The sequence below is a fragment of the Ambystoma mexicanum genome, chromosome 12 (assembly GCF_040938575.1).
Source record: "Ambystoma mexicanum isolate Mex_15411 chromosome 12, UKY_AmexF1_1, whole genome shotgun sequence".
NCBI lineage: Eukaryota > Metazoa > Chordata > Amphibia > Caudata > Ambystomatidae > Ambystoma > Ambystoma mexicanum.
In genome coordinates, this window is record NC_090936.1 from 130,503,007 (window position 1) to 130,530,617 (window position 27,611).

At 44.0% G+C, this 27,611-nt stretch overlaps 1 protein-coding gene across 6 annotated transcripts in view; it reads left to right on the plus strand.

Annotated features, from left to right (window-relative positions):
* Window positions 1–27,611, plus strand: part of ARHGAP8 (Rho GTPase activating protein 8) — a 664,042-nt gene that overhangs the window by 437,998 nt on the left and 198,433 nt on the right. For all 6 annotated transcript variants that reach the window (XM_069628159.1, XM_069628161.1, XM_069628162.1 and 3 more), the window contains one exon: window positions 19,025–19,135. In XM_069628159.1, the coding sequence (XP_069484260.1) occupies window positions 19,025–19,135 (111 nt within the window). The remainder of the gene's footprint in view (window positions 1–19,024; window positions 19,136–27,611) is intronic.

Below are 27,611 nucleotides of genomic sequence, written 5' to 3' on the forward strand. Positions count from 1 at the left end.
TGTTTTATTTTTTATTTCTTATTTCTTAATAAACCAACGTAGAGAAAGAAAATATTTTTTTTAAAACAAACTAATTTTTACATGAATGACCCAAAAATGAATAATGAGTAACTAGTCAAAACAAAAACAGAAATAATCCTCTTATTGTAGAACATCAGACAAAGGATTATGCAAACTGAGTGGTGGCTTAAAACTGAGCCAATACACTCGCATATGGCTTGTATTCAGCCAAATCACAGATTTCTGGATGTTACTAAATTAAGTTAATCAATATTCTTCATTTATTCATTTAACTGACAGGTCTGCCTGTCAGTTAAATGAATACATGAAGAATATTGATTAACTTAATTTCTGATGTTCTACAATAAGATGATTATTTCTGTTTTTGTTTCTGTCTTGACTAGTTACTCATTATTAATTTTTGGGTCATTCATGTAAAAATGTGTTTGTTTTTAAAAAAAATATTTTCTTTCTCTACTTTGTTTTATTAAGAAATAAAAAATAAAACATGTTTACTGTTCTTAGCTTGAGACTACCTCGATTGCTTTTTGAGTCTACAGCAGCCTAATTTGAATGGTTCAGTGATCCCTTTTACCTGAATTTATAGCAGTATGGAACCTATTGGTTTTGCTTAGTTTAGAGTCCCTTTTCAATTACTGCTTTTTGGGACAGTTCCCCCTCTTTCGTGGAAAATAATCCGGTCTTACAAGCTTAGTATGTCATGCTATACTTGTAACAGTGTTACATGTGTTTCAAAGCTACATGTTTCAATGCAAAGTCGTGCATGCCTTCAAATGATATTGCGTCAAGGACTTTATTTGGACAGTGTGTTTCAGCCATCAACGGCGGCATACTGGTACAAGGTCAGTACCCCAACTCTGTCGCGAGGGGATAATGCTTGAGGCCGAATACCTCTGCTGGGTCAGATGAGCACACGCAACACGCAACACAGTGTATTTCATCCGAAGTGGGGAATGTTGGGACTTCTCAGCTCTTCCTACACAGATGTGCATCAAATTCACATCACCGGCCCTAAATGGCTTGAACAGCCGGTGCTTGCATTGTAGACCACATATCCTCCTTTCTCTCTTCGCTCATTGCAATATCACTATTGTTGTATTTTATGCCAACACTGACCGGTTTATGGAGGCCCCTTTCTGTCAGAGCTATATGCCTGCGCACCAAAATACATGGGATTGATCAATTCTGAGTCTTCCGTGAAGGACCGTACAGCCAATAGGTAAAATGGCCCATGCGGAAGAAGATTCTGCATGTCCAGCATGGGGGAATTTTGTAACTGCTGTGGGTACCATAGAGGCAACTCTCTTCACTGCGTTTACCACGGTGCGTTTGTATTCACTATGGTAGCCCTGGCCAAGTGATATTTGACTCTTGACAAGTAAGAAATGGTGTGCCGTGTGTTCCTATAGAATGGAGGTGGCGAGTTACTTTTCGTAGCTTGCAACTTGATGTTGTCATTGTTTTGCCCCCTGAAGTACACACTACTGCACATTCTCACGTGCCAACGCGTCTTAATATGTTCAAAGCATATTTCTAAAGCCATTTGAATGAAGATATCATACAGCGAAATGTTGTAGCTGTGTATGTATGTAACGGGGATCACATAATTAACTGGGGAGACAAACTCTCTGCCACTAAATCATGATCCGTGTGGTGTTTCTTTTCTGCATAGAGCTCCAGGGCAGTGTGTGAAGTCCTGGACCGCCTACCACAGCCGCCCCATGCAGAAAATGCACACTCCTATCCATCAGCATTGATTATAATGCGAGAGGACAAGATGGAATCCGCAGGGAATTCTGTGGGGGATTTTTACACCTGAAAAAAACAGGCATGGCCCATTGGGGTTCATGTAAGAGCTGCCTGCCATGCACAGACAGTAAAGGTGCCTTATAGGATTGTTATCACGCGGGGTGGATTCTTTGCATGGAAAGAAGGCGGGTCTTGGGATTCTGTGCAGAATATATATACGCATTCATCATAGTAATCCAAGTAGATTGCCGGGAGAGTATTGCTTATGCATAATTGTTCCTTTCTATGCAATTAACGGTCAGTCGAAAAGGAGCCCGCAAGTGTTTTGATATTCATTAACCAGCAATGGGTATTGCAAATGAGTGCATAGATGAACTATCTAATGTCCTCGGACATTGTAAGAGATCGTTTTATGGAGCCACAGATCAGGCATTTTTCACATTCTGAACAGCAAATCTTCATTTCCATACTTTAGACTTGGTACTAATGGGGCATTACCAGAATGTGTGTTTCTATGGTAGAGGCCTGTCCTCCTTCCAGACTCGTGCGACATGCACGCCATAGTCTTTTTCTGTGGCAGGTAGAGGATAATCAAAAAGCTAAGGGAATTCTGGTGCATGCGCGTGGCTCCATTCATGCCCTCCACCCAGTCCTTCTTGGCCACCTGCTGTTTTCCCCCCTCATTTTCTTCTTTGTTGGAGTTGTTTTTCTACCGATTCTGTGTGTACCGTTCAATGGGGGACCGGTAGGTGTTCCTAACTGTTTTGGGACTCCCACTGGTTTCCAAACCCATCTTCTATTTACAAAGTACCCGCCAAACAAGATGCCAGACTGGACGTCACTCATAGCCCATACCATACAGTAAAAGACACATATGAAATGTTTATTGGCTCTGGGTGCATCCGATCTGCATCTAGGGAGGGTTTATAAAATGTATTCTCCCCAATCCCAGTGTTCATTAATACTATGTATGGCCAAAACACCTGTACATTGCTATGTTGCAGTGAGCGACAATAACTTTAAAAATATTTTTCTATAGTCGCCTATAGATTTAATCAAAAGAACAGGGTCGACTGGTTTCTGGGGCATGCCACTCGCTACCTTCATCAGGACCAAAATCACACAACCGCCCTTCCTTCATTCGGGAGTCAATCCTCCTATTTTCATCAGTAGATACAGGCGGCTGATTAGTTACTAAACAAGAGACAACAAGCTCACTTCAATATCCTGAGCAGACTCTCCGCTTCTCATTATCTCAATTAGATATGTTCCACTCACAGTATATCTAATACTTGACACGGGTGAACATGTACCACTGAAAACACCTGCACAAATCCAATTCTTGCGGCCTTCAATTTAGAATATGCATGTATGCACACACAGGGGGGATCCAATACCCGTCTTCTTTTGTGAATTCCATTATAATGGGCTGATATCTAGAATAAAAACCATATAAAATAAAAAAGAGGTTGTTTTGTACTATTTCATGGACCCGGCAGACTGACTTAACCCGCCCTGTCTCTCCCTCTAACTCAGTTTTGATTCTACGGCACAGTAAAAAGTGGATTAAGCACCCACCTGGATATGTTAATAGGAGCAGGGACCCATTCCGGAAAGATCAGGGCCGATCCACCTCCAACCTGGTTGGTTCGGAGCTCAGAGAGGATCTTGTAGCCCACAGGGAGGAGAGTGTCAAAGCATTTGACAGTGCTGGCAATGAACCTTGTCTCAGTGAGAGCGAGGACATCCAGGTCAAAGTCTTTAAGCAGGTGGCAGATATCAGAGGAATGTTTCACAGCACAGCGAGAGTTGAGAGTAGCTATGTGGAGCAGGTTGCCATATTTGAAAGACTTCCGGGGTGGGGTGCAGGAGTGGGGTACACCCAGCGCAGGTGGTAGAAGGACCAGAGAGTGGGCAGAGGCAGCAGACAGAGGTGGCCAGAGGAGAAGTTGGGTGCGAGAAAGGCAGCGGAGGAATGAGGTGGCAGAGGGGCCAGAGAGGTGTTAAGAGTGGTGATAGGTCAAAGATTCGAATGCAAAGGATCGAATGACAAAAGGGTCGAATCAAAAGGACCTAAAACAAAAGGGTCGATTTTTTTTTTTTCGGGCTCCCCACAAACCCCTGTTTTTGTGGTAAAAAACACTTATTTTTCAAAAACCGAAACCCAAAAAAATATATATTTAAAAAACTAAATAATTCAACCCTTTTGTTTTAGGTCAAATTGACTCGATCTTATGGCATTCAATCCTTTTGGATTCGAATCTTTGATCGGACACCATTAGGAGTGGCAGAAGAAGGAAGGAAATTGATGAGACGCAGGTGATGCCTGTCAAGGAGGAGGAGATTGGGCTGAGAACCCTGGACCATTATGGTACAATTTAGATAGACATTGATGAGGGTCTTGGAGGATTGAAAGGGGCCACAAGGTCCTCCCACCAGGTGCCGCCATAAATGGGAGAGGAGGAGAAATGAGACCGAACATAGACCATATGAGGGGTCTAAAGGTTTGAATGGGGAGCGGCAAAGAGGATATTGGTTAGTGGCTGTCTGGAGGGAAGCGCTGATGTGGGCATCAACTATAGGGAGGCCTGGCTTGGAGACCAGGATATCCCTATTGAACCTTTTCCTTCCAGACGTTTTTCCCCGCGTCAATAAGAAAGAGTAATTTGATGGGTGGGTCAGTTTAGTGGGGTGCTGTGATTGCTACCCCCCTGTCCACACTGCACCTACCATGTCAGTCGCAGAAGGTTGATGGCTGCAGGCTTCTTGCTTACCCGGCTGACACCGGCAGACACCATCTGGAGCTGCTTCTGTGGGAGCTGTCCTTTGCGTCTGGGTCGTTCGCCACAGGGGCTGCAGCAGACAGGGGCTACCCTGGAAGGATATCCGAATAGGGCCTGTATGGGCTCATTGGGGTCAAGAGAGGGCTAGGAAGCGGGTGAGAAGGGAGTGCAAGGAACAACAAGGAAAGGAAACCAGGAAGATGGCGCAGGTAGCCTGGGCCACAAGGTAGCAATTAAGGTCACAAAAATTACTGGGCACACAGGCTCAAATCTCTGCTAACCTGAAGCGTGAGGGGGGCAAGGCCCTTGTAGCTGGATTGACCTGGGCCTGCACAGGCCAATCAGGGGTAGAGCGAAGGCTGGAAGGCGGGCGGGAGTGGGGGCAAGGAACAACATGAGAGGGAACCAGGAAGATGACCCAGGAAGGGCTGGTCCACAAGTTAACAAATGACGGCCACAAAAATCACTGGGCACATAGACCAGTCATCAATTTTTAGGTCCTAAATACAGTGGTGGTTACCCAACACTGATAAGAATGGAAGTGATTCCCCTCTTGATGGGTGCCCTGTGGCCAGGATACTGGCTAAATTCAACAGATCTAAAGGACATATAGGTCTCACCACCCTAACTGCGTGCTGTCACCAAGAATTTTCAGGCCCCTTCTTGCAGGCAAGCACTCGTGTTACACTTTCCCTCTTTCTCAGCTTGTCCACCCAATCAGTTCCTGGCTCCATTCCCAAGGTGCATGGAAGGTTAGATACCTGGATTCCCTGCTACTTCAAACTCAGGATGAACATGTTGCGCTGCCACATCAACATTGCCATTGACCACCTTCAATCCATGGGACTGATGGTAAACTTGGGGACATCTGCGCCCTATTCATTCATGAGGTTCCAGGTGTTTCTAATAAATAACTGCTCCTGCTCCTTGAGACAGCCAGCCAACAAGGGGCTTGACATGTGATCAGAGATATGGAAGTTGTTATCCTGCTGTTAAGTAATATTTTCTGGCTTAGCCTGTCTGTTGGGACCTTTTTCTTCTGCAACCCAGGCATTTACAACTGGGCCCTTCAGTAATTCAAAGGTTGCCAGTATTTGCGAGAGATCCCAGAGACCTGTGTCTGTTTTTTCTTTGAGTAGCTGCTCCTGGTGAGTAAAGGCTTAATCTCCCTACCTTTTCCTGGTTGAGCAGAGTGACATCATTGGTATTGTCATTCCTATTGGACAGCTGTTCACTATGCAGCAACGCATTCTTCCCAGCAGGGGGTAGTTCCACTTGGGTTGATTATGTGACTTGGGACGACCTTATGATGTTTGACTAGTAAGGGCTGGGATGAATTTAGACAGATGGGGCTGACGAGAGTTTTTCCTGACAGTTTGAGTGTGAGTTTCTGACTGTAGGCCATACGTAGATGCAGCGGTATCTTTACCAATATCCCTGGGCTGGAAATGTTCTTTTTAAAACTCCTGGTGCTCCTACCCCTAAACTGGGGAAGGATTCCTGTGACATGCAAATGCAGATTCGGATTATATCTGCATTTGTATGGCTTTAGTACCTGTTGACTGTGAATAGATGGTCAATACTGACTGGCAGGTTACTGAGGAGGGATTTTGATTATAGTGTAGTGTTTAGGTGATTGGGCGGGGATTCCCACAATCTCACATCCATTCCCCCCGACCTCAATCTTGCATTATATTTAATGTGTTATACTGCCATGCATAGTGGAGTCTCACCAAACCTCTTTTGTTGCGGCTTTTTCATATCTCAAGGTGCTTCCCCTTCTGAGATGCCTTGGCAGGTGAAGAACGATGGTCTGGAGGGTTGCCCAGTGCATTTCCAGGGGTTACGATTCATTCTAAACCTTCCAGATATCACCTCTTTTGTTTTGGCGTAGTCGCCCTGAGTGGGACGGGTATGCCCAGATGTGGGTCACGTACCTGCTAGGCCTAGAGACCCAAACTACTCCTCACTGATGAGGCCCAACGAGACCGAAACATGTTTGGGGATGCTTGTGGTCTCGCGCAGAAGGGATGTGAACAAGCAGTTCGGGCTGGACTGCCCCTTTTCGGGTGGGGCCAAGCCTGATTTGCACAAGGTCTTTCCCCTTCTGAAATGCCTCCTCGGGTGAAGCACAATGGTCTGTAGGGTTGCCCAGAGGTTAAGATTAATTCCAAACCTCCCAGCCCATCACCTTATTGGTTTTGCTGTCTCATATCCAGCCAGTTTAGGAGTCTAATGCCTTGCCTGTTTGGGAGTATGGTGTTCTTGTAGGTACTATCTTGGTGGTTTTTCTTGATGGATCCTTCAGGTGCTCCCTGTGTTATAGTGCTGTTTGCTTTAGCAATAGCCTGACCTGCTTCTCATAGCCCAACAGGCACTTGATTGAAGCTGGGGTTGGGCGCAGGTTGAGCGTTTCAACTGGAGCACTTTGACAGTTGTCCCTTTTATATTTCTGGTGCTATAACTGAGCACTGGCCTAGCATCTCCTGGAAAGTCTTTAGATCTGTAAGTGCATAGCTGTATCTGACCTCACGGCATTTTACATCGCTTCACTAGGGCACTGCTCATGTGAACTGTAAAAAAAAAAAGAATGGAGCAGTTTTTACTACCTACTCTGTGATGGGGAGGTATTTTTGGGCCCCCTTTAATCCTTGTAAACCCCACACTTTACTGGGGAGGTTGTATTTGTGACTACTTGGAGATGTAGGCCTTTCTACCTTCTGACACCATTTCATAAATCATCTCGCGGGTTTCCATGCCCATTGCTCCTCCGTTATTCAGGCTTCGCAGTTTTTTTAATTCAGTCCTGCTAGACATGCATTTTCCTATTTGCCCCTTTCAAAGCCCCCCCTCTTTAATGAATTCATGAGATCTAAGTGAGCAATGAGGATGACATTTATTTGGGTGTTTTTTTATGGACTGGGTCTTTGGCATGCTATAGGTTAATACATGTAATATTTACGGTCTATCCTTCAGCGTGGAGCTATGACGTCCATGTGTCAGTTTATACTGCTTCATATCCTAAAGGTTGATGAGGTACCTGGTGACGAGGACGGACAATATATTATAGGGTCGTGATAGCCGGTCAGATAGCACAGCCAGTTGAACACTCGTCTCCCGATACCTGTGCGCAACCCGCTATGGTAGGTTCGAATCCCAGCAAGGCCAACTCGGCCTTGAATCCTTCCGGGGTCGATAAATTGAGTACCACCCTGTGGGATAATAAGGCCATCTGTTATTTCAGTGCTCTGAGACCCAAGGGTGTCTAGCGCTATATAAGAAATGGATATGTTTTTATTATGCACTGCCGAGAATTCTGCCACCTTGTGGGGAGAGTACTTCGGGTTCTGGCTCAACATCTGCTCCGAGGGTGAGCTGCCAAGTGTGAATCCCCCAAAAGTAAAGGGAGCCAGGCTTGAGTCTAGTGTAGATTTTGGTCCATTTGGAAAGAGTAACGAGTCTGATAATCGTTTTCCCTTCTTCTCTACTTTCCCTTTTTGGGCAAGAGTAGGATTTTCCTATCAACGTGATCGGCTTTATTTTTGGCTATTGTTAAATTGCTTTCATTGTTTTGCATGCTTCAAAGCGCTTCATAACTTTGAGGGCATGTGGTTTATAATCGCTAAGAATCTCGTGGGGGTAAACGATAATGCTATCCTAAAGCCCACCACAGATCCCACTTTTGCCTGATGGTTTCTTTCGACCTTGGAATGGAGGATTTTGCCTCCAGATGTGTATGTAGCCATATTTCTTTGGGTTTTGGTTTCACTGTGTGTGTGTGTGTGTGTGTGTGGCTTTGCCATGCCAGTCCTTCTTTTGCTTTCACTTTTGAATGGGATTGTGTGATTCTGCCCGAAGGAATTTTAATATGTTGTGTATGCAGGACGAACTCCACCCACCAGAGGAATACAGTCCCTCCCCCTCCACGCACTTCCCTTTCTGTTCACCTGCATAATCTGAATGTACCATGCCTAGTAAGATCGCTTGTCTTTGTGTTCCCTATGTCTTTCCCTCCCATGCATGGTTGCGCTTTGAAACACTTGTGTATAAGCGCATACAAAATAATCAATATGCGGGTCTGCTGTGTGGCACCCCTATTTTTGTATTGTTGTATGGGGGTACCTAGCAGCCTCTTGCATGCATTTGAAAGTGGCAGGCGGGGCCACATATTTAAACATGATTTCATGGATGAGAAAAGGTTGGTAAGTGTGATTTCACTTGAGGCACTAGGCTAACCATGTGTATATCCCATGTTCCATAGCAACTCGGGTACTTTAGCGTGCCCCTCTGCTGATACCAAAAGGTTGGTGCCCTGTATGCCCCCACATCATGATGGCTATCGCAGACATTGTACATAGAAAAAAGGGGCTGCATAAGCATCTGCCAGGTGGCCTCAACAGGATAGCAGACGTCTGCGGTGACTGTCTTCTCAAACGCATGTGTGGTTGCTGCACAACAAAGTTCTTTCTTCCTCTGTATCAGGAGTCGGGGCCCATGGATATGGACCTCGGAGTTTTGGCTCTGACTGGTGACTAGTTGGTGCCTTGCTGCGTCCCTGGTAGAGTCTTGGGTGTCCATGTCTGATCCAGCTGCCCCTGATTGCAAAACCGCTTCAGAATTTCTGAAGGAGCTTGCGATGCTTCATGATTGTGTTTGTGCCACTGTGGCCACCGCGCACTTTTGGTTCTCAAGCGTATTGGAACTGTCCATAGCTGGGCCATTTCACTTTGCGGAATGATGGGATCTCCTGCACCAGGCAGGTGGCAGTGTTCTACGCCACTTCCTCAGTAGATGAGGTTGGCCATCTTGTTCATGAGGACTGGACCCCGGGAGGTCTAGCTCTCTTCATCCAAACCATGAGATCATTCAGGTGTCCCTCAGTCTATGTGCAAAGGGTCTCGAATCAGCCGCTGCGTGCTGAAGGAGAAAGTGGATCCACGTCGGTGCAACCAGGATCACATTATTACATTCTTTTCCTACCTGGCCCGTTCAGGTGGAGTATTGCAGCTCTGATCTGGCAGCAATCTAGTCTATAGCAATTCACCTTCCAAAGGTTTTGTTTTACAAAATTGCAGAATTTGGAGTTGGAATGTGAATGTTGTCTTCTCTGCTGTCACTCATAAGCAATTCTGATCCATCACCACCACGGGCGTGGAAGTCTGTGTTTTCGGTTTCTCTTACGTTTGAACTGCCTCTAAGGAACTAACGGGTGAATTTAGCTGAGGAATCGCACGTTGCTATACACTGAGACATTGCTTAAAACCACTGTTCCTTTTTTCCTAAGGTTATTTCGTTTCGTTGTTCTTTTGATTACTTCTACCTTTCTTCTGGTAGAGCAGCAGAGTTCTACAAATGTTGTATAACAAGGGAGAATCACAAGACACTATTTACAATATACACCTAGACATTTCGAAAATATTTTTGAAAAATCCTGTTCAAAATGCATACATTCTTTAAAAATAAAGTATTTAAAAAATATACAAAAAATCTCTGTACAGTGCACTGTAACTATTTTTTTTCCTTGGGGAAAAAGCCTGGCTTGGCCTGGGCTGTCTAGTTCTTTGTGTTCTTTCTTCTTTCTGAGGTCTCTGGTTGGCAGGATCCTCTCAGGCAGACCATATCCGGGGCCTCCAGTCCATTTTGGCTGGTATGCGTAGATCCGATGCAGCCCGGCATGGATTGCAGCAGTGTGGGGCCCCACAGAACTCACCATGTATGCTGGCAGAAGCCCAGGGAATCCTGATGGGCCCCCCTGTCAGGGGGCAAACCCTTTGTTCAGGTGTCTGTAATGTTGGGCACTCCCACTAGGGGAGCCCCTCTACTAAATTTGGGGCGTTCTGCGGTGACAAGTATGCGCCATGAAACACATATCTGAAATCACCAGCTCGGTGAGTACTAATAGGTGGCGGCGGTCTGCACGGAGGACAGTGTTCTGCCCCGGAACATGTGTGGATGGAAGGCCAGCCATCTAAAGGATGTGTGAGGGCAGAGGTGAGGACGGATAATCTGAGGATTCATGAGGTGTCGGGGATGACACTCAGGGTGTGGGAAGATCAAGGAAGAAAGGAGCGTCAGGGCAGGCAAAGGACTGGGAAGCGTGGCCTGGTGGTGGGGCAGCAGGTAAGATAGACCGAGGGGAGGTAGGCCCTTAATTGAGAGAAAACTAGCAGGGCTAGAAGAGGTGAGAACAGGGGCTGGATGAGGGTGGGAGGACCGGACATGGCAGACTCAAAAGAAGAAATGTTTGTTGACAGAGGACATGTACAACGGCACAGTTCCTGAGTGGATGTTCTCAAAAGGAGAGTCTCGAGAACAGGTAATCCTATTTATGGCAGGCTACCTCTGGGGTTTTTCACAGGCGCTTCACCCCACTACCCTCCCTCACAACTCCCTCGTATTTCTTAAATTAAACTAGATATGAGTGCAGTTACCTTCTTGGTCCCACTGCTCCTCCATCAATCCATAATCCGCTCCTCCTCATTTGTTTTCTTGCCACCGTGGAAAGAGAAAGGGGGCTCTGTCTAGAGCTTGCATTGCACTTTTCATGGCGGCCCTCTTGCTTTGGAGTATTATTTTTGTTTTTTGGTAAGCAGGTTGTCGTTCTTGGGATGCAAACATTACAAATGAAACAGTAAAACCACTGGCCCCAAAGCCTGCTAATTGAGACAATTAACTTGGGGCAGGCCATGGGGGCTGGCGAATGGCCATTATTAGTTATTACGGGCCACCAACGAGGCAATTATCACATAAGTGTAAGAAAGTATTGTACTGAAGCAGAGGGAAGAAATATTCAGATTTTGCATTACATTCATTATGACGTTTATTCAGATATTAGAAATTATCCATAAAACAGAGAAAACCATACAAGTTCATCACATTAACGGTACTAAACACTTAGAAATCCTCCTGAGTAGTTTCTTCTGTACAGTGATTTTCTTAAATAGATGCACATGGCGCATGCTGCACGTGGGAGTCTTTTGCATTACAAATCTTCTTGTGCCTTAAATAAGGGTACATTTACAGCATTACTAAAATGTTCTGGATTACATTTTGTTACACCCAGCAATACAAGGGTGCAACGATTTAGTAATAGACCTTACTAGTCTTGTATAGTGTAATTGACTGTTGAATGGAGGAACAGATCAGAAATATATAATAACCTTCATCTGAACCCACCTAGCTCCTCACATTGTATTACCACTAAATCATCGCCAGCCTGTTCATGGATTTATTTTGTAGGCATACACGAGGCAAATATTATTCTTGGATAGTATAACAGATTCTGATATGGAGCTAGAGATCAGAAATGCATAATGGCCTTCATCTCAAAAGTTCCTTGCGCCCTAAATTGAAGGGCGGTGTCACTAAAGCGTTAACAGAACATGCAGGATGTCACCCTGCCTCGCTTCCGTGTAGTGTTTGTAAATAATTGCACACAACGTGCACCGCAAGCTGTTCTTCATGGGGTGCACTTCCCCTGCGTTCACCTGTGCACTCTAGCTAATCACGGGGACTTTTCATTTCCTAAGAGCAGGGTTGGACTGCGGCTAATTTATCGCCTTGTCATTGGTAACGTCAGCATTTGCATACACCGCGTGTCGCGAGATCGCAGAGGCTGGACGTCTTCAGAGGCGCGCAGACGCTTCCCCAGCGCCATGTTTAACATTGGAAGAGCTTTGACGTGCTGACACCAGGGGTTTTCACTGTCACGGCGGGATGAAAGCCGCTGGCTGGGGTCTTTTGATTAGGCCTCCGACTGATGCCTCAAAGCACTTACCTCTTTGATTTACACGTTCAGGATAATCAAGCCAAAGTACTGGCAGACTTGATGCGTCTACTTTATGTGCGAGCTACAAAGTGCGTGTTTGGCTACGATTCTACGCAATTTACCATTGTCGGATAGCGGCTTTGGCGGAAGTGTGGCTGACGTATGTACAGGGATTTCAAGCATCGTTTATTTCGGGAACTAGCCCGTGAAAGTGCGTCATAATACATACAGTTCGATTTGGACACCATACAAATACATCAAAGAATTTAAACTGTACATGGAGTACATTTAACAGGCCTAGACAAGAAACCTGACACTGCAAATATGTCATCCTTGTTACAGATCATTTTGCATAGAACAAAGCTCAGTAGGAATGCAAGTGTGATGCTTGAAATAAATGGGAACAACCATCTCTTCCTTGCAGATAAATACTTTCCACAGTTCAGCAAGAAATGGGAAACCGCTTCCACCCCTAAAGGGCAGAGACAACATTTTGCATTACAGACTGACCTCGGCCACAAAAAACACGTTTAATCTGAATTTTACATGTAATGTACTTCAGGTTGGAAATATGTTATTTAAATACAATTCTGGAGCAAAATCTGTTTTAAATGCTATATAACCTAGGAATCGTGTAAGATTTACAGACTCTAATATTAGGTTCGTCAAATACAGATTATCCCCCGGAGAGAAAATAACGTTCCCCATATTTCTTGATAATGCTTTCATTTATCATGTTTATTTAATACTTCGGAGGTTTAGTTCAAAGTTTACCCCTGCTTCCATCAGCAGAAGAATCATATGCGTGCTCGCAGGTAAGGCAGAAATGTGCTTTATACATTTTTTTTAATGATTGATTAGAATGTTAGCTCTATCAAATTGCCTTTAGTTTGGCAGACACCATTCTGCCCATATGCATGTGCATTCAGATCCTACCCATCTGGCAGACACCAAGCTCCAGTCCTGGTGTCTGCCAGATAGGTAGGATCTGAACCATTTCAGGAGAGTGCCAGAAAAAACCATGCTGTATGCAAGGAGGGTGAACAGTGTGTGATGATCGACTTTGTCGAATGCAGTCGAGAGGTCCAGCAGGACAAGCAGACACAAGTCCCCATTGTCGATAATATGATGGTGGCTGACGGCCACCTGGATGGTGGCTTTTTCAGTGCTGCATTTGGGATGGAACGTGGATTAGTATTCCTGGAGCCAGGGGAGTTGCTAGGTCTGGAAAAGACCCGGGGCTATGCTGATGTCGGAACTGTTGGGACTGGGGGCTAGGTAGTCTTTTGGCTGTAGCTCCTGAGATTTTATCTGGGGCTACAACCAAAAGATCAGGGGCTATAGCCCCCTTAGCCCCCCCTAGCAACGCCCCTGCCTGGAGCAGTGCTCGATTTTTGTGGTATGCAACTGCCTTCTCAATGACTTTCCTGATAAACGTGAAGCTAATGATCAGCCATCTTGTGTCGCCCACCCGTCACTTGTGGAATCCCTTTTTAACCTTTAAAAGGAACTGCTGCGCTCAGTCCTAGATGACCCCAACATCACAGTCCACACATATTAAGATGATTCACAGATGTAAATAAAAGACAAGGGCCCACAAGATATTACTCGCATTCACGCATGCCTTGCAACCATTCAAATGTGTATGACAAGTGCCTATTTAAAGATTTCCAAGACTGAATGTGTACTCCTGGGCCCCCGACCCCAAGCAGTAACCCACCTAAAGGGGACTAGATGAACTACATTTTGGGTTCCACCCTCACCTCACCCACTCGGCAAAATACCTATGGTATGGTTTTGGATAGCAATCCGTCCTTCCAAAAACCCATCATCAAAAGTCTCAAACAGCTTGGTATCGGATCACACTACTCCACAAGATCACGCCCTTCCTCCAAGGATTTCCAAATGGCACAGGTCCTATTTATCTTACATATCAATGGGGGGGGTAATGCCCCCTGCAGGGCTCTGAGCAGCACACCTGGCCTTTCTCAAAGTGGCTCACCACATCACGGCTCGCCTCAACACCATCCCTAGGAACTTTGACTGCATCACCCCCAAACCTCATGCCACACCTATGTGCAGATTGGCCTCTAATTATCTTAACCCAAACAGGCCCACCACTTAAGAAGTGAGTACAAAATTGTACGTGAAGCAAGTATATTGTACAATTCTCCATGGAACAATTAGTTGGTAACGGAAGACCAAATCAACCCAAGTCTCAGCAAACAACATCAGTTGACAACCTTTATAAATGTTTGCAACAGTTAAAACACTCCCAGATTCTTTATTCCAATCCACCCCCCAAATGTGATTGGACAAAACCTTCTTTAAAGAAATCCCAGCTTTCTCCAATTCCTATGTTTTATTGGTAGCACTTACCTTAACTACTATCTTCAGCTCATGTGTAGAACAAACCTCCTTTTAGGATTTGTTGTGGTGGGTCATTACTAGCAATAACCAGCCTAAGATCTTTTAACGTTAATGTTTAATTGCACATAGTTCTCGTAAATATTTCAAGCAATATGAGGAAGGCTCGGTAAATAATGTCTATTTGAGTTAGTGATGCAACCTCATTCCCCAGGTCATTGGTTTCTTTGGAAAATTGTAATCTAAATACCCGCCGCTTTATCGCACATAGCACATTGCTATTGCAACTCCTGGCTTCTCATTAGTTGGCGTTGGGCATTGGCTCACCCCAGTGCTTTAAGTGGGCTCGGGCCTGACGGGGCTGGGCCCCGGCAGACTCCAAAAAGTGGGGCTGAGCCGGGGCCCTTCCGGGGCCCCCCGGCCTCACCACGCCATGGCAGGACGCATTACCCTGCCGCGGCCGCATCCGCGACGGGACATGCGCCCGCCACTTTAACGTCAGGCAAGCTGACAGAAGTGCCAGCCAAGCACAGCGTTGCTGTGACTGGCTGGCACTTCCCTCAGTCACTGTAACTTTCTCTGATGACCCCTCATCTGAGGGGCCATCAGAGGAAGCTAGAGTCCCTTAGTTTTCCCTCGCCAGGTCACTGACCCTCAGCGAACCCGCAGGCTCTGTGATCTAATCTGCAGATTAGATCACGGAGCCCGCAGGTTCGCAGAGGGTGAAAGACACCTCGGGCTCTTGTGATCTCTGCTGTAAGCAGAGATCACTGAGCCCTAGGCGCCTTTCTGCTTTGGCAAGGCTTTATAAAAGATGCCTTCAACTGTGTACGTTTAAGCCATCTTTTATAAACGTAGACGTATTTATATGTTTATAACAGACGGCTTGAATCGTACACAATTCAAGGCATCTTTTATATAGCTTTGTCGACGGACAAAGCCACCTTGGGTTTTGTCCATCCTCAATGCTTTATAAAAGATGGCTACGTTTCAAGCCGTCTTTTATAAACATAGACATATGTTACAAATGTCTGTTTATAAAAGGCAGCTTGAAAATTACACAAACCATAGTAAGGTAAGCACACAAGTGTGCATAACTTACTATGGTTTGTGCACTTACAAGCCACCTTGTATAAACATAGAAATATGTAACATTGCTATGTATATAAAAGAAGGCTTGAAAAATCACAAATCATAGTAGTACGCAAACAAATATATAAATGCTCAAATACATTTATATATTTGTTTGCGCACCTTTATGATTTGTGCACTTTTAGGCCACGCCCGCAGTGGAAGCCACGCCCCCAAACGAGGGCCCCCCCTCAATTTTTTACCCCACTTAAAGCACTGGCTCACCACAAATTTTACTGCTAGCCAAAAGAAATAGTGAAACCCCTTGTGTCACGTGCCCATTCATCAGGAGATTACCTCTGCCATCTTGCGATGTTTATCAGATCATAAAACTCATGGCCAGTTTATGCAGCTAGCTCACTGTGACGGTTGTGAAGTTACTTATTCTCCCATCCTCTGGCTTCTAAAACCTCACAGAATCAGTTTCAAAGTTCACTTTGCAAACAAGCCTTGATTACTGTGTTTTTGATTCATTTGTGAAAAGCCCACTATATTGAGATTCATGAATTCCCCGTGTATTTTTATTAATGTGCATGTACGTATTTACATTTGGTGGATTTAATATTTTATATTTCTATGCGTGTGCAAGCTAATATGTATCAACTCTAGAAAAACGATAACATTAAAAGTAACATCCCAACCAAAATTAACTGCACTTTCATACATATGAAATTGCAACATTAAAGCCCAGTTTGCTGACATCCCCAGTTATCGACACAGCGTGCGCAGCATGAACCCCTTGTCATCATGGGGACCTTTCCAGACCACTCCAAAACCTACAAGGCAACCGCCACCAGTATGCTGGACTACCGAATGGCCAAACTTAAAACATCGGGCACCCAGTTATCTCTCAGTAAGATCATCACCAGAGACTTCAACCTAGTCTGGCTCGCAAGGCAAAAACTAGGAGACCGTCCTTGTCATGATACACTCCAGTCTTCTGCAACTCCATCCCAGTAACAATCCAAACTGCCCCAAGTCTGCTTCAAATCTGCTTCAGTTTAGGATAGAACTGTAGACCTGGCTCTTTCAACAACCCCTTGGTGTAGCCAAGATTCCAGCTATCTTGTGCACACACCCAGCCATATATTGTACTGTTATAATTATTTCTAATGTTTCCTTGATGATGTCTTAAATTCTCGCTGCCAATTTCTACAGCACTGGGTTGCCATCAAGCGAGGTTTGTGCTGTAAAAATATAATAGATAGTATGGTATGGGGGATAGGAGTAGAGGGTTGCAATAATATCATTTTGCTTTAATTGCTAGGGTGGGACATAAGGAAAACTGAGCAAATATAGGATTTTCAAATTGTAGTGTATGATAAATGTGTATTTGTAACTGCCGGATTATATTGAATAATTGGATACTAGGGAAAAGTGCTTCTTAGTTAATGTCCTGTATTTATAAGAGCAGACCTCAAGCAACACGTTAATGAATGTGTCAGTGCATGCCTGTTTTTTGAGTCGCAACTGTCCTGAACTTGTTGCAGCATTATTCAATAGAATTGAGCGCTTGCTCTGTATTCAATTTGCAATAAGAATAGATTCATAACCAAACAGGAATTTCTGACCCTATTCTGCATTTATGGAGTGACTTAATTTGAAGGTATAGAGATGTTTGTCAGTATTTTAGGGTGTATTATTGACCGCGGCAAGCAAAACATATGAGGTCACAAACAGAATTGTAATATGTGTTCTCGATGTAATCATGAATTGTTATAAAGTAGAGTTCACATTTGCTTACATCATACTTAGATTTTTTTTAATGAAATTTACTTGGGCATCTAACAGATTGTGACTACTGGATTAACGAGTATCCAGATAAAATATCAATGACAATATTGTCATGCATAAAAATCCACGTATGTAAATTAATCTTATTTATTGAACATAATTTAGACATTGTGATGATTATTAAGAGGCAATAGTGGACAATGGCTGGCACTACATATGCATCACCCACTTCCTACCATTACCTTGCTGAATCTTTTTATTTGGTAAAAACAAAAATATATCTTTCAAACTAAATAATAAAACTGTTTTTGGTGGTAAACTATGCTGTGGAGGAAGTAGTTGGGGGAAGATGCATTTGTAGCTTAAATATTCCTCCCTCCACTTTGCTATTCTGCACCTCAACCATAGTTGGGCATTTCTGTCTGAAAGCTCCTTGTATAAACGACACACTGCACAGGAGGGGGGGGAGGTGGGGGAGGTGCAACCCAAAAAAGGGATGATAGTGAGGATGAGCTGGATCTTCGAGACAGGCCTTGGAAGGTGAAATTTGTTTTGTGGGCCCAGCTCCTAAATTCTGCGAATGGCCCATTCATTTTGTTATAATTAAAAATGTAACTTGTAATCTTTGGGGTAGCAAGCTTCATAAAGAATGATTCCCCTGCCAGATTGAAATATCCGATAAGTGGTTTGAGAATTTGAATAATGAAATCCTGTATTGTCCAATTTTAAATTCTGCCAGTGTTGCTTTATTTTTCTTTAGTTTCGCCTCTGCGAAGATGTCTGATCTGAAATGTGAAGCTTATGGATTTCATGCACTTTACTGCTTTTCTCTCTTTTTTCTTATGTGTTTTTAATTTTTGCATAGCATGTGGTTTAATAAGATGTTTAATGTAGTATGTCATATAGTTTTGCCACATTTTTAGAAGTAACATTGTTAATACAAATTCGAAATAAACAGTATGGTGCATACAACGTTCATTCATCGCCAGGGTTTTTTATACAGTTTTTTGCAGCCGATTTTTGGCCCAAAAAAGTATTGAAAAATATGGGGTCGGGGGCGTTAAAAGGATATATCGTTTAGGAGGTGAGGGGATTCGTACTAAATAACTGGGTAGGAGGTGTTGTGGGATAACCCCCAAATTAAAAAATCAGAGCAAAAAAAAAAACCTGCCGATGGAATGCAATAGAACAGTATGGTGATGATGAATTGTACAATAGCAAGGATTTGGAAAGCCAATAGCTATGACAACAGAGATCTAGAGGTTACGTGTTGCCGGGGCTTTAGATCTACATCCAGTACCAGTTACATTTGCTGTAAGAGAGAATGGCTCACAAAGTATTTTTAATTTCAGTTTGATACCGGCCACAGGGTTCCACTGTAGCAATTGTTTAAGCGTTGCAGTTCTGTAAAGTCAAATCACAGGGAAATACATACTGCTTGATTTAGATATTGTTTTTTCTCGTTCCTTAGGCATGATGAAAAGTTGCTGAGTAAGCAAAAGGGGCATCCTCCGCGCTCAGCGAAGATCCCGCCTCCACGCCCCCCTCTTCCCATGCAGCAGTTCGGAGTCAGCCTGCAGTAGTAAGTAATGGGGCACCAGCTGCCTGTGCATCTGCAGGGCGAGCAGGCCTTTATCTAGCACAGGCCGGATGCAGGCCTGTTGTTGTCGTTTTAAGTACTGTTGGATCAGATTAAACTCACAAACCATGTTCATGAGCGTTGTATGCATTTGTGTATTACGTCATCAGGTGGTGACACTGTCGCACATCAGTAGAGGTTTCAGTCTCCTGCGTTAGTGATTTTTATTTGCAGTGTGCTCACATGATGACTGTAGGTGTAGAGGGATTCACTGTTTCATGGCTAACTTGGTCTTCTCATGGTGCCTATGAATTTTAGCACATTGTGACAGCAGAAGCAGAGTGTTACTGACTTTCATTTCTTTTCTACATAAGCAAACATTTCCTGCACTGCTGAGTATCATTCAAACAATACTAAAGCAGTATGAGGAATCCAGGTGAACACTAATCAAAACACATGTTTGAAGTGTAAACGCTATCTAGTTCCGGGGTGGGATAGATTGAGAGTATGAGTGAGATAGAGCTTGCGTGGCAGGTTACAGTAATAACAGTCGCTACGTTACAAACATTCGTAGCAATAAAACCTTAAGTTTAATGGTATCAAAACAATGGTTAAAAACGTATTAAATCAGTAACCACGTGAATAGACACATGTCCCAATCGTAATAAAAAACTGATCTATAGGAATAGATAACAAAACCCATAAATGATTGCTATTCAAGAATCTTTTCGAACATGCTACTGGAATATCAATGCATACAATAGTCCATAGATTGGTCACTGCTAATAGTTTTTAACTCTGTTAAATTACTGAAAACAAAATCTCAACATGTTTCTGTTCGCAGCGTTTTGAGTACAGAACATTCTTCAGAAGAGTCATTTTAAATTCAGCAAGATCGGCGGGGGTTTGAGTAAATACAAACGTAACCTGTCAGATTAAAGGAAAGGAGAATAGAGTAAGCTAAGAAGGCTTAGATTCTACATACGTCCTGTAACTAGAACTGGAAACCCAATCCAACGGTTATAATTACCTTGGTAGGATTCTTGTGGGGGTGAACAACTTGTAGAAATAGTTGTTTGGAAGGTAAGTACTACTTTTCAACTGCAAGAAAAGCAAAAGAAGTTGCTTTTCAATCTCATATAGAGCAGCCATCGTCTCTCAAAAGTAAAAGGCAAATGGAATAGAGGTCCAGGCATGGAATTCCTAGTTTAATCAGTTTGGCGTGCACTTCTTAAGTAGAGGTGTCAAGATGGTTCAGACAAACTGGAGTATCAGTTCTTGAGAGGTCGTGGCCGTCGGTAAAGCTGGCGCCTACAAAAAAGAATAATAGAAGTGGATCGATCCGGGTCCAGCATTCTGCTATAAGGGTGGAGACAGTAGAGGAATAGCAATGTCAGAAAGTGGGTAAAATACCTTGCGCCCACTGTGTTTAAACAGGGCTCTTCAAAGGTCCTTAGACGTGCGCCTCATAGGAATAAAGCCACTAACATCTGCTTCAGAGTAGTAAGGCAGAGAAATGACTGTAAAGAAAAGCAGAGGCTATTAGAATGTAAGAATCCCTGCTGTGAGCCAGCGACTCGTCGAGATCAGACGAATCGAGATGCTGCGTGGACGGTAAATAATTACCTATAGTTGAAACGCGGTGTAGATGATCTGGTGCAATCTATGCTACCATCTGCCAGGGTGAAGAACTCTGTGCTTTGTTCAAACTAAACGAGTCACGGTTACAGTCCCGTGGAACTGAAGACGCCGTCCGGCCCGTAACCTAGCAACGTGGAGAAGCAAAGTCCCTCGTTGCTTGTGACTAGGTCTCTACCTTACTGAGCGCCATATTGGAATGGAGAAGGATACTATTGGAAAAGCCTGTAACTGTCGAAAAAGCTGGCATTAAAATTGTAGGGGGCTGTATCAAATAAACCCACATTAAGTAAGCACAAACAGTGTGAAGTGCCTAACAACGGATCCGGCTACCAATAATAACACAAAAACAACAAATCTTTTAATGAGGAACCATTAATGTACAGGTATGAAAGTACAATACCTGAGCAATTAAACCACTAGTGGACCAAGGGCTAATACATAGTGAGTGGAAAGAGGGGACATTCAAGACCCCCAACCCCCTTATTCCTGTGCTTCCCAGGTAGGCCCAGTCGTGGCTGCTTCGAGTCCAGGGCCCCGGACTTGAGGCACTAATGCGGGAACACCTCGGGGAACCATCACCCCTTTCGTAAAACCACATCCATGGCCGCTGCCATATCCCCATATATACTTTTGTATAGTAAAATCAAGACTCCATTTTGTAACATACTGACTCCATCTTACACACAAGCGAGAAGCCATCCAGATTTCACCCCAGCCTGCAACCGTCTTTGTTAAAGCGAACAGCCAGCGTAACTCCCCCTGCCACCTCCTCTCTGCCGTCCACATAATTGCCTGGTTCCCATGAGAAGGCTGACAGCAGAAACGCAACAATATCCATACTGTATCACTTGCCGTCCAAACTCCCTCCATTTCATTCAGAGGAAGCGCAGGGGGAGAGAGCGAAGGCCAGGGCTATCTGTCTCCGTAAACCTGCCTTGCATCCCTCAGACCTGAGCCATAGAAACCTAATCTGTGTGTACCCCAGAGCAGAGTCAACAACGAAAGAGACCTTTAAATCAGTGAATGTGTTTTCCTTTCCGACTTGTACGTGCAAAAGAAGGCTCTCTCATAGTGTGAAGAGTTCATATAAACCTGCTGACACCTTAAGCGAGTTGATGGGCAAAGCAGTGTAAATACATATACGTGTGTTATTAAAAGTTCTCATGCTAGTCTGTTATAATGATGGTAGAGTGTATGCTGACATATAACACTGAAATATGTACACGATTAGTCGTACTCCCATAACAAGCAAACGGACCGTAGACCTATGCAAGCTCGCACAATGCTACCTCACTATCGATAATATAGAATGTAATTGCATGCATATTGTTAGACAATGTCATGTGAACCGTCGGTCATACTCAGCTATTCATGTTGTGTGATTAAGTGTCAGCTGCTCCTCTCTTACTACCCCCTGTCTTAGTGTTATGATATTGCTCAACTTGTATGAAGAGTGAACAATGCTATATGTATATTTCTCCCAAACAAGGTGAAAATGCATACGAGGCGGTAACCCACTACGTGTAAATGCAAAAGACCCCAACCATTATGTGGCATGAGACCAAAAGCCATGAAAGGGGGGCCTAAGCCCATCCCTGAACACCCTGCCCAATAGTGAGTTATGTTGTTTGGACACCTAATCAGTGAAACCCCTCCAAGGAAGGGCACGTCTAAGATGAAATATATTTCTTGAAATCCAGTCGCAACAACCATATACCCCCACCTCCCCTTGTCTATATTGAACAAATACCCCCAACCCAATATCCGAATGTGTTTGGACATGAAAGCGATATCCTTGATAAAGACATATAAGTGATGTTCAATAATGGGGAATCATGCCTTGTTTTTACATGTGCAACCTACTGGCCTTGCTGCCAAAAGAAACTATCAACTGTATGAATGGATGGGAATGTGTGGCCACAAGGGCAAAATGTGGACAGATGAGCCCAGCTGAACTGCTGACCCACATACTACATCATGACGTCAAATCACCACACACCCGTGGACCAATCAGCCATCACCGACCATATAGCACCCATACATGCCTCCTGTTAGCAACCAATCCCAATCCTTAATGTGCCACCTAGGCCTTCCCACAGTTGATGCCGTTTTTTCTGTATATAACTGAATTGTAACATGTTTCCTGCAGAGTGCTCTCAGCGTGAGCAGAGTAGATTCTGTTTGCTCTAACTTTAGATAAAAAGGCCTTTAACCACACTCTCACTTGGTCTTGGTCTTATTCCCTCCTGGGATGTACCTTCGACTCTGTTGGTAGTTCACCAGCAGACCTGTGGAAGCCTCTCACCTTCAATAGTTGACTCAATTAGAACTAAACGAGTCACGGTTGCGGGCCCGGGGAGCTGAGGACGCCAGTCAGCCAGTAACCTAGCAACGTGGGGAAGCGACGTCCCTCTTTGCTTGTCACTTGATCTCTACCTTACTGAGCGTCATAAGAGAATGGAGAAGGATACTACTGGGAAAGTCTGGAACTATCGAAAAAGCTGGCATTGAAGGGTGTTAGGGGCTGTATCAAATAAACCCACAGTAAAAGCACAAAGGAACAGAATGTGTGCTAACATTAAGGATCCAACTATCAATAATAACACAAAAATTAACCACAAATCCATGCATGAGGAACCATCAATGTAAAGGTAATAGAGTACCATACCAAAGCAATTGAACCATTGGTGGACCAAGGGCTAATACATAGCTGACTCCATTTTTTATTTTATGCCATTCAATTGACTCATTACGCCCGTTAATGTCACTTCTCATCCTAAATATCATCTCTTGCTCTTTCTTCAACAGTCTGTTTTCTAGCGTTGTCACGTTACCACCTTTTAGTGCCTGAAAGAATGTCTAAGTAAAATCCTCGTGGCCATGGTTCATCATGGTGAAATGTTTGACCAGTGGTGTTTTATCAGTTTTGTTTCTCAGGCAGCTCCTTTGTTCAAAAATCTGTGTTTTGACTTTACGATTGGTTTTCCCCACATAGGGAAGATCACAGGGACATGTGATCAGATAAATAACGTGGTCAGTGTTGCAGTTAGACATAGTCTTCTGTTGCCATGGTCTGTTGGTCCCAATATCTATTTCTTTGGTCTTTCTGGTGAGATTGCAAACCCCACATCTACCACACGGATAATGACCAGTGATGGGTTCCATCCCCCACATGGAAGTGATGTTTGGCAGCGAAGCACTGATGGTTTTGAGTTTGCTGCTGCTAACTCTGTTACATATAGACATGCTTTTAACCATTGTTTTGATACCATTAAACCAAAGGTTTTATTGCTACGAATGTTTGTAACGTAGTGACTGTTATTACTGTAACCTGCCACACACGCTCTCTCATTCATACTCTCATTCAAACAAAACATTTCTTGAATGCAGGTATGGGGAATGTATCACATACACGTGTACACTTTTTTGGCTGTATAAGCATCTGTCAGGTATTACCATCATGTGCTCAGGTATCCACGCCTTTTGGCAACACATATGCAAGCACTTACATCATCACAAGGGATTGCCTTTACGTTTCCGGGTACATGAACCATTGGCATGAATTTCCTTGAAATACCCCTTTATTCAGAACATTGTGTTTGTGTAGTGTGTTGGTGTGTGCAGTGTTTGTGTGGGGGCAGTATGGGTGTGTCCATGAGGGCAGCGTGTGTGAAGTCTGTGTGTGGGAACAGTGTGGGTAGGGGCGGTGTGTGGGGGTAGCACATGGGTTGGTGCATAATGTGGGAGCAGTGTTTGTGTGTGTTGGGTGGAGTGTGTCTGGGAAGCGATGTCTTGGTTGCAGGATGCTGTGTGGGCATAGTGCCTGTAGTGTGGGCAGTGCATGCGTGGTCAGTGATCTGCATGGGTGTGAGCAGATTATAAATGTTGGGTTGTGTGTGGTGGCAGTTCGTGTGTGTGGGGAGTGTGCAGAAGTGTATAGGTGCAATGGGTGTGAGGATACAGTGTGCCTTGGTGTGGGGCAGTGCATAGGGTGGAAGTGTATGTGTCAGGGAAGTATGCATGTTAGGGGCAGTGTATGTTTTTAGAGGAAGTGTGTGTGGAGGGGACAGTATTAGTTTGTGGGGGCAGTGTTGGTGTGTATGATCAATGCATGTGAGATGCTTGCCAATGTGTAAGGTGAAGAGTGCATTGGGGCAATGTGTGTGGGGGCAGTGTTTGTGGTGGGGCAGTAAGAGTCTGGGGGATCTGTGTGGAAGTAGTGTGGGCAGTGGGTAAGTGTGTAGTTTTTGTTGTGTGTGTATGAGTGAAGAGGGCATGTGTGAGGACTATGTGTAGGTAGCGTGCATGGGCGGGGCAGTATGCATTGGGGAAGTTTGCATTATGGTAACATTGGCATGTGTGGTGGGGCAGTGTGAGGGCATTGTAGGTTGTGTAGGCAGTGTTTGTGTTAGTGACTAGTGGGTGCATTTGTTTGGGCAGTGGGTGTCTGAAAGTGTGTGTGCGGGGACAGTGTATGTTTAGAGGTGTGTGTGTGTGTGTGTGGTCAGTGTGTAATGTGCAGTGCATGTGCATGTGCAGACTGTGTGTTTGTGGTCAGTGCTAGTCTGTGGGGCTGTGGGTGTGGCAGTGTGTGCGTTGTTAGTAGGCCTTTCTGTGAGGAATAATACCAAAACAAAGTGTGCCATTTTGAAATGTAATCCCGAACTACGCCTCCCAGCTTAATTTAAAGGCTTTCCACATCTGCTTCAAACACCCACGTATTGTAAGGCAGAGGATCTGTTTCAATTCTCAAGCTAGATTTTGTTGTATTTGTTGGCGCTTCATCTACACAAATCTCCATTACCCATTAAAACCATCAATGCTCTATACAGCAATCAGTTATTTTTGAATTAATAGGGCGCAACTATAGACGCCTTGAATTTAAAAACGTTGTACATTACAAAATGCACCATAAATGGCCTTCCTCAAAATAGGGTTTCAGTTATTTAGCCACATACTCGCTGAATTTGCCTGCAATATACACCAACAAACCGGTGCAAAATGCAGATTTACTCCCTGTTGACAAGCCAGGGTTATGCTTTACACTATACAGAAACATGTAGGGATACATATTTATTGAATTTTATTTAGCATTTGTAAAGCGCAAGCAAAAGGCCCAAAGGCATGTCGGCGCTACAGGAGCCGAAAACCAGTCAAACATAAGATTTCACCAGAAGAATTTCAAAACAGATTGGTTTTCAAGGCCCTACGAAAGCTCAGAAGTTCTTTGAAGGTGGGGGGGAAGGGGGGAGGGTAGGGCGTGAAGTTCCAAAGGGTAAGTGCCATACCTTCCAACATATGAGCGCCTAAAAAAGAACACTCAAGATTTTATATCCCGTCCACAGATATCCCTGCCACCAACCAAATCGCTCTCCACAAACCACTCCTTCCCTCCCTCGAGAGTCCGGGCTCAACATTTTTTATAACGTGATTTCGAAATGGGGATTTCAAATCCTGCATGAAATAAACACTTGCTGCTAGACCCTACTACACACAAATTAATTCTCCTGTACACGTTACCGACATGTTCAAATAAGCTTTAAGAAAAAGGGTTGGTGACATTGTTTCCAGTGAAACACTGAGTTTATTGTGAAAGGATCTTTACTTTGGTACTTTTAACAAATGTTATTTATAGATGTGAAATAATCCAGAACTATATGGCAACATTCAAGCAACATATAATCATTTCCCAGTCATTCCATTGCATGTCTGGATGCATCAATTACTACAGTATTCTTTAACATTCCAAATGGCCATTCATGATTTCTGCACATTACCCAGCAGAGTTGGGTTTGGCCTAAATACAGTACACCCGGAGCCCTGCAAGCATGTGCTTTGTGTCACTCAGCATGGTCTCCGATGGTATTGTTTGCATCCATTCTGCATATTGTAAACTCATTTTTCTGGGGTTTATAAAAGAATAACTTCAATTATAAGCACTATAAGTAATTCAATCTGTGAGATAACTACCACCACTCTGTAAATCCATCACCTCTGATATAGGGGAGCAGGGCAAATAGCACCAATGTGTTTCCTGGCAAAGTGCATAAAATAAATGTTACATTTGAAATCTGTCAGTTTTTGTATGCTTCAATCACTAGCACAAACACCCTCCACCCAGACTACTCATCAATTAAAATTGATGGCACTCCCATTCCAGTATTGAAATGGGTAAAAACTTTAGGGGTTTATCTAGATGCCAACTTAACCATGACGAAACATGTAGATGCATTATCATCATGCACTTCTTACACCTCTAAATTAATTGCTCGAAGTCATCAATCCCTCACCCCTATGTATTGTACCACACTAGCTATGGCACTAATATTATCCAAGTTGGATTAATGCAACGTACTCCTAATAGGCACCTCCAACGCCAATCTAGCTAAACTACAACTTATGCAAAACAAAGCATTACGAGCAGCCCTAGGACTAAAAAAGTCTGACCACATCTCTAACATCAGAAGGGAGACCCATTAGTACCTATCAAGGCTAGAATCATAGTTAAAGCATTGTGCCTTACCCATAAATGTATTGCGAAAAAAGCACCCATCTATTTCAACAATGCAATTATCAAAAAAGAACCCAATAGAACGCTTAAATCCGACAACAACTCGCTCCTCGTGGTACCTCAATACAAAAGCTCCAGAGCTGGGGGGAAGCAGTTTCCCAGTCATGGCCCCTAAACATTGGAACACCCTCCCTCTAAACATCAAAAAGGAAGACTCCTTCCAATGTTTCAAAAAACTACTAAAAACTTGGCTCTTCAACCAATTCTAGACAGGTCATTATTAACTAACAAGAAGGGGCTACGGTCCTCCTCAGATCGAGACTAATC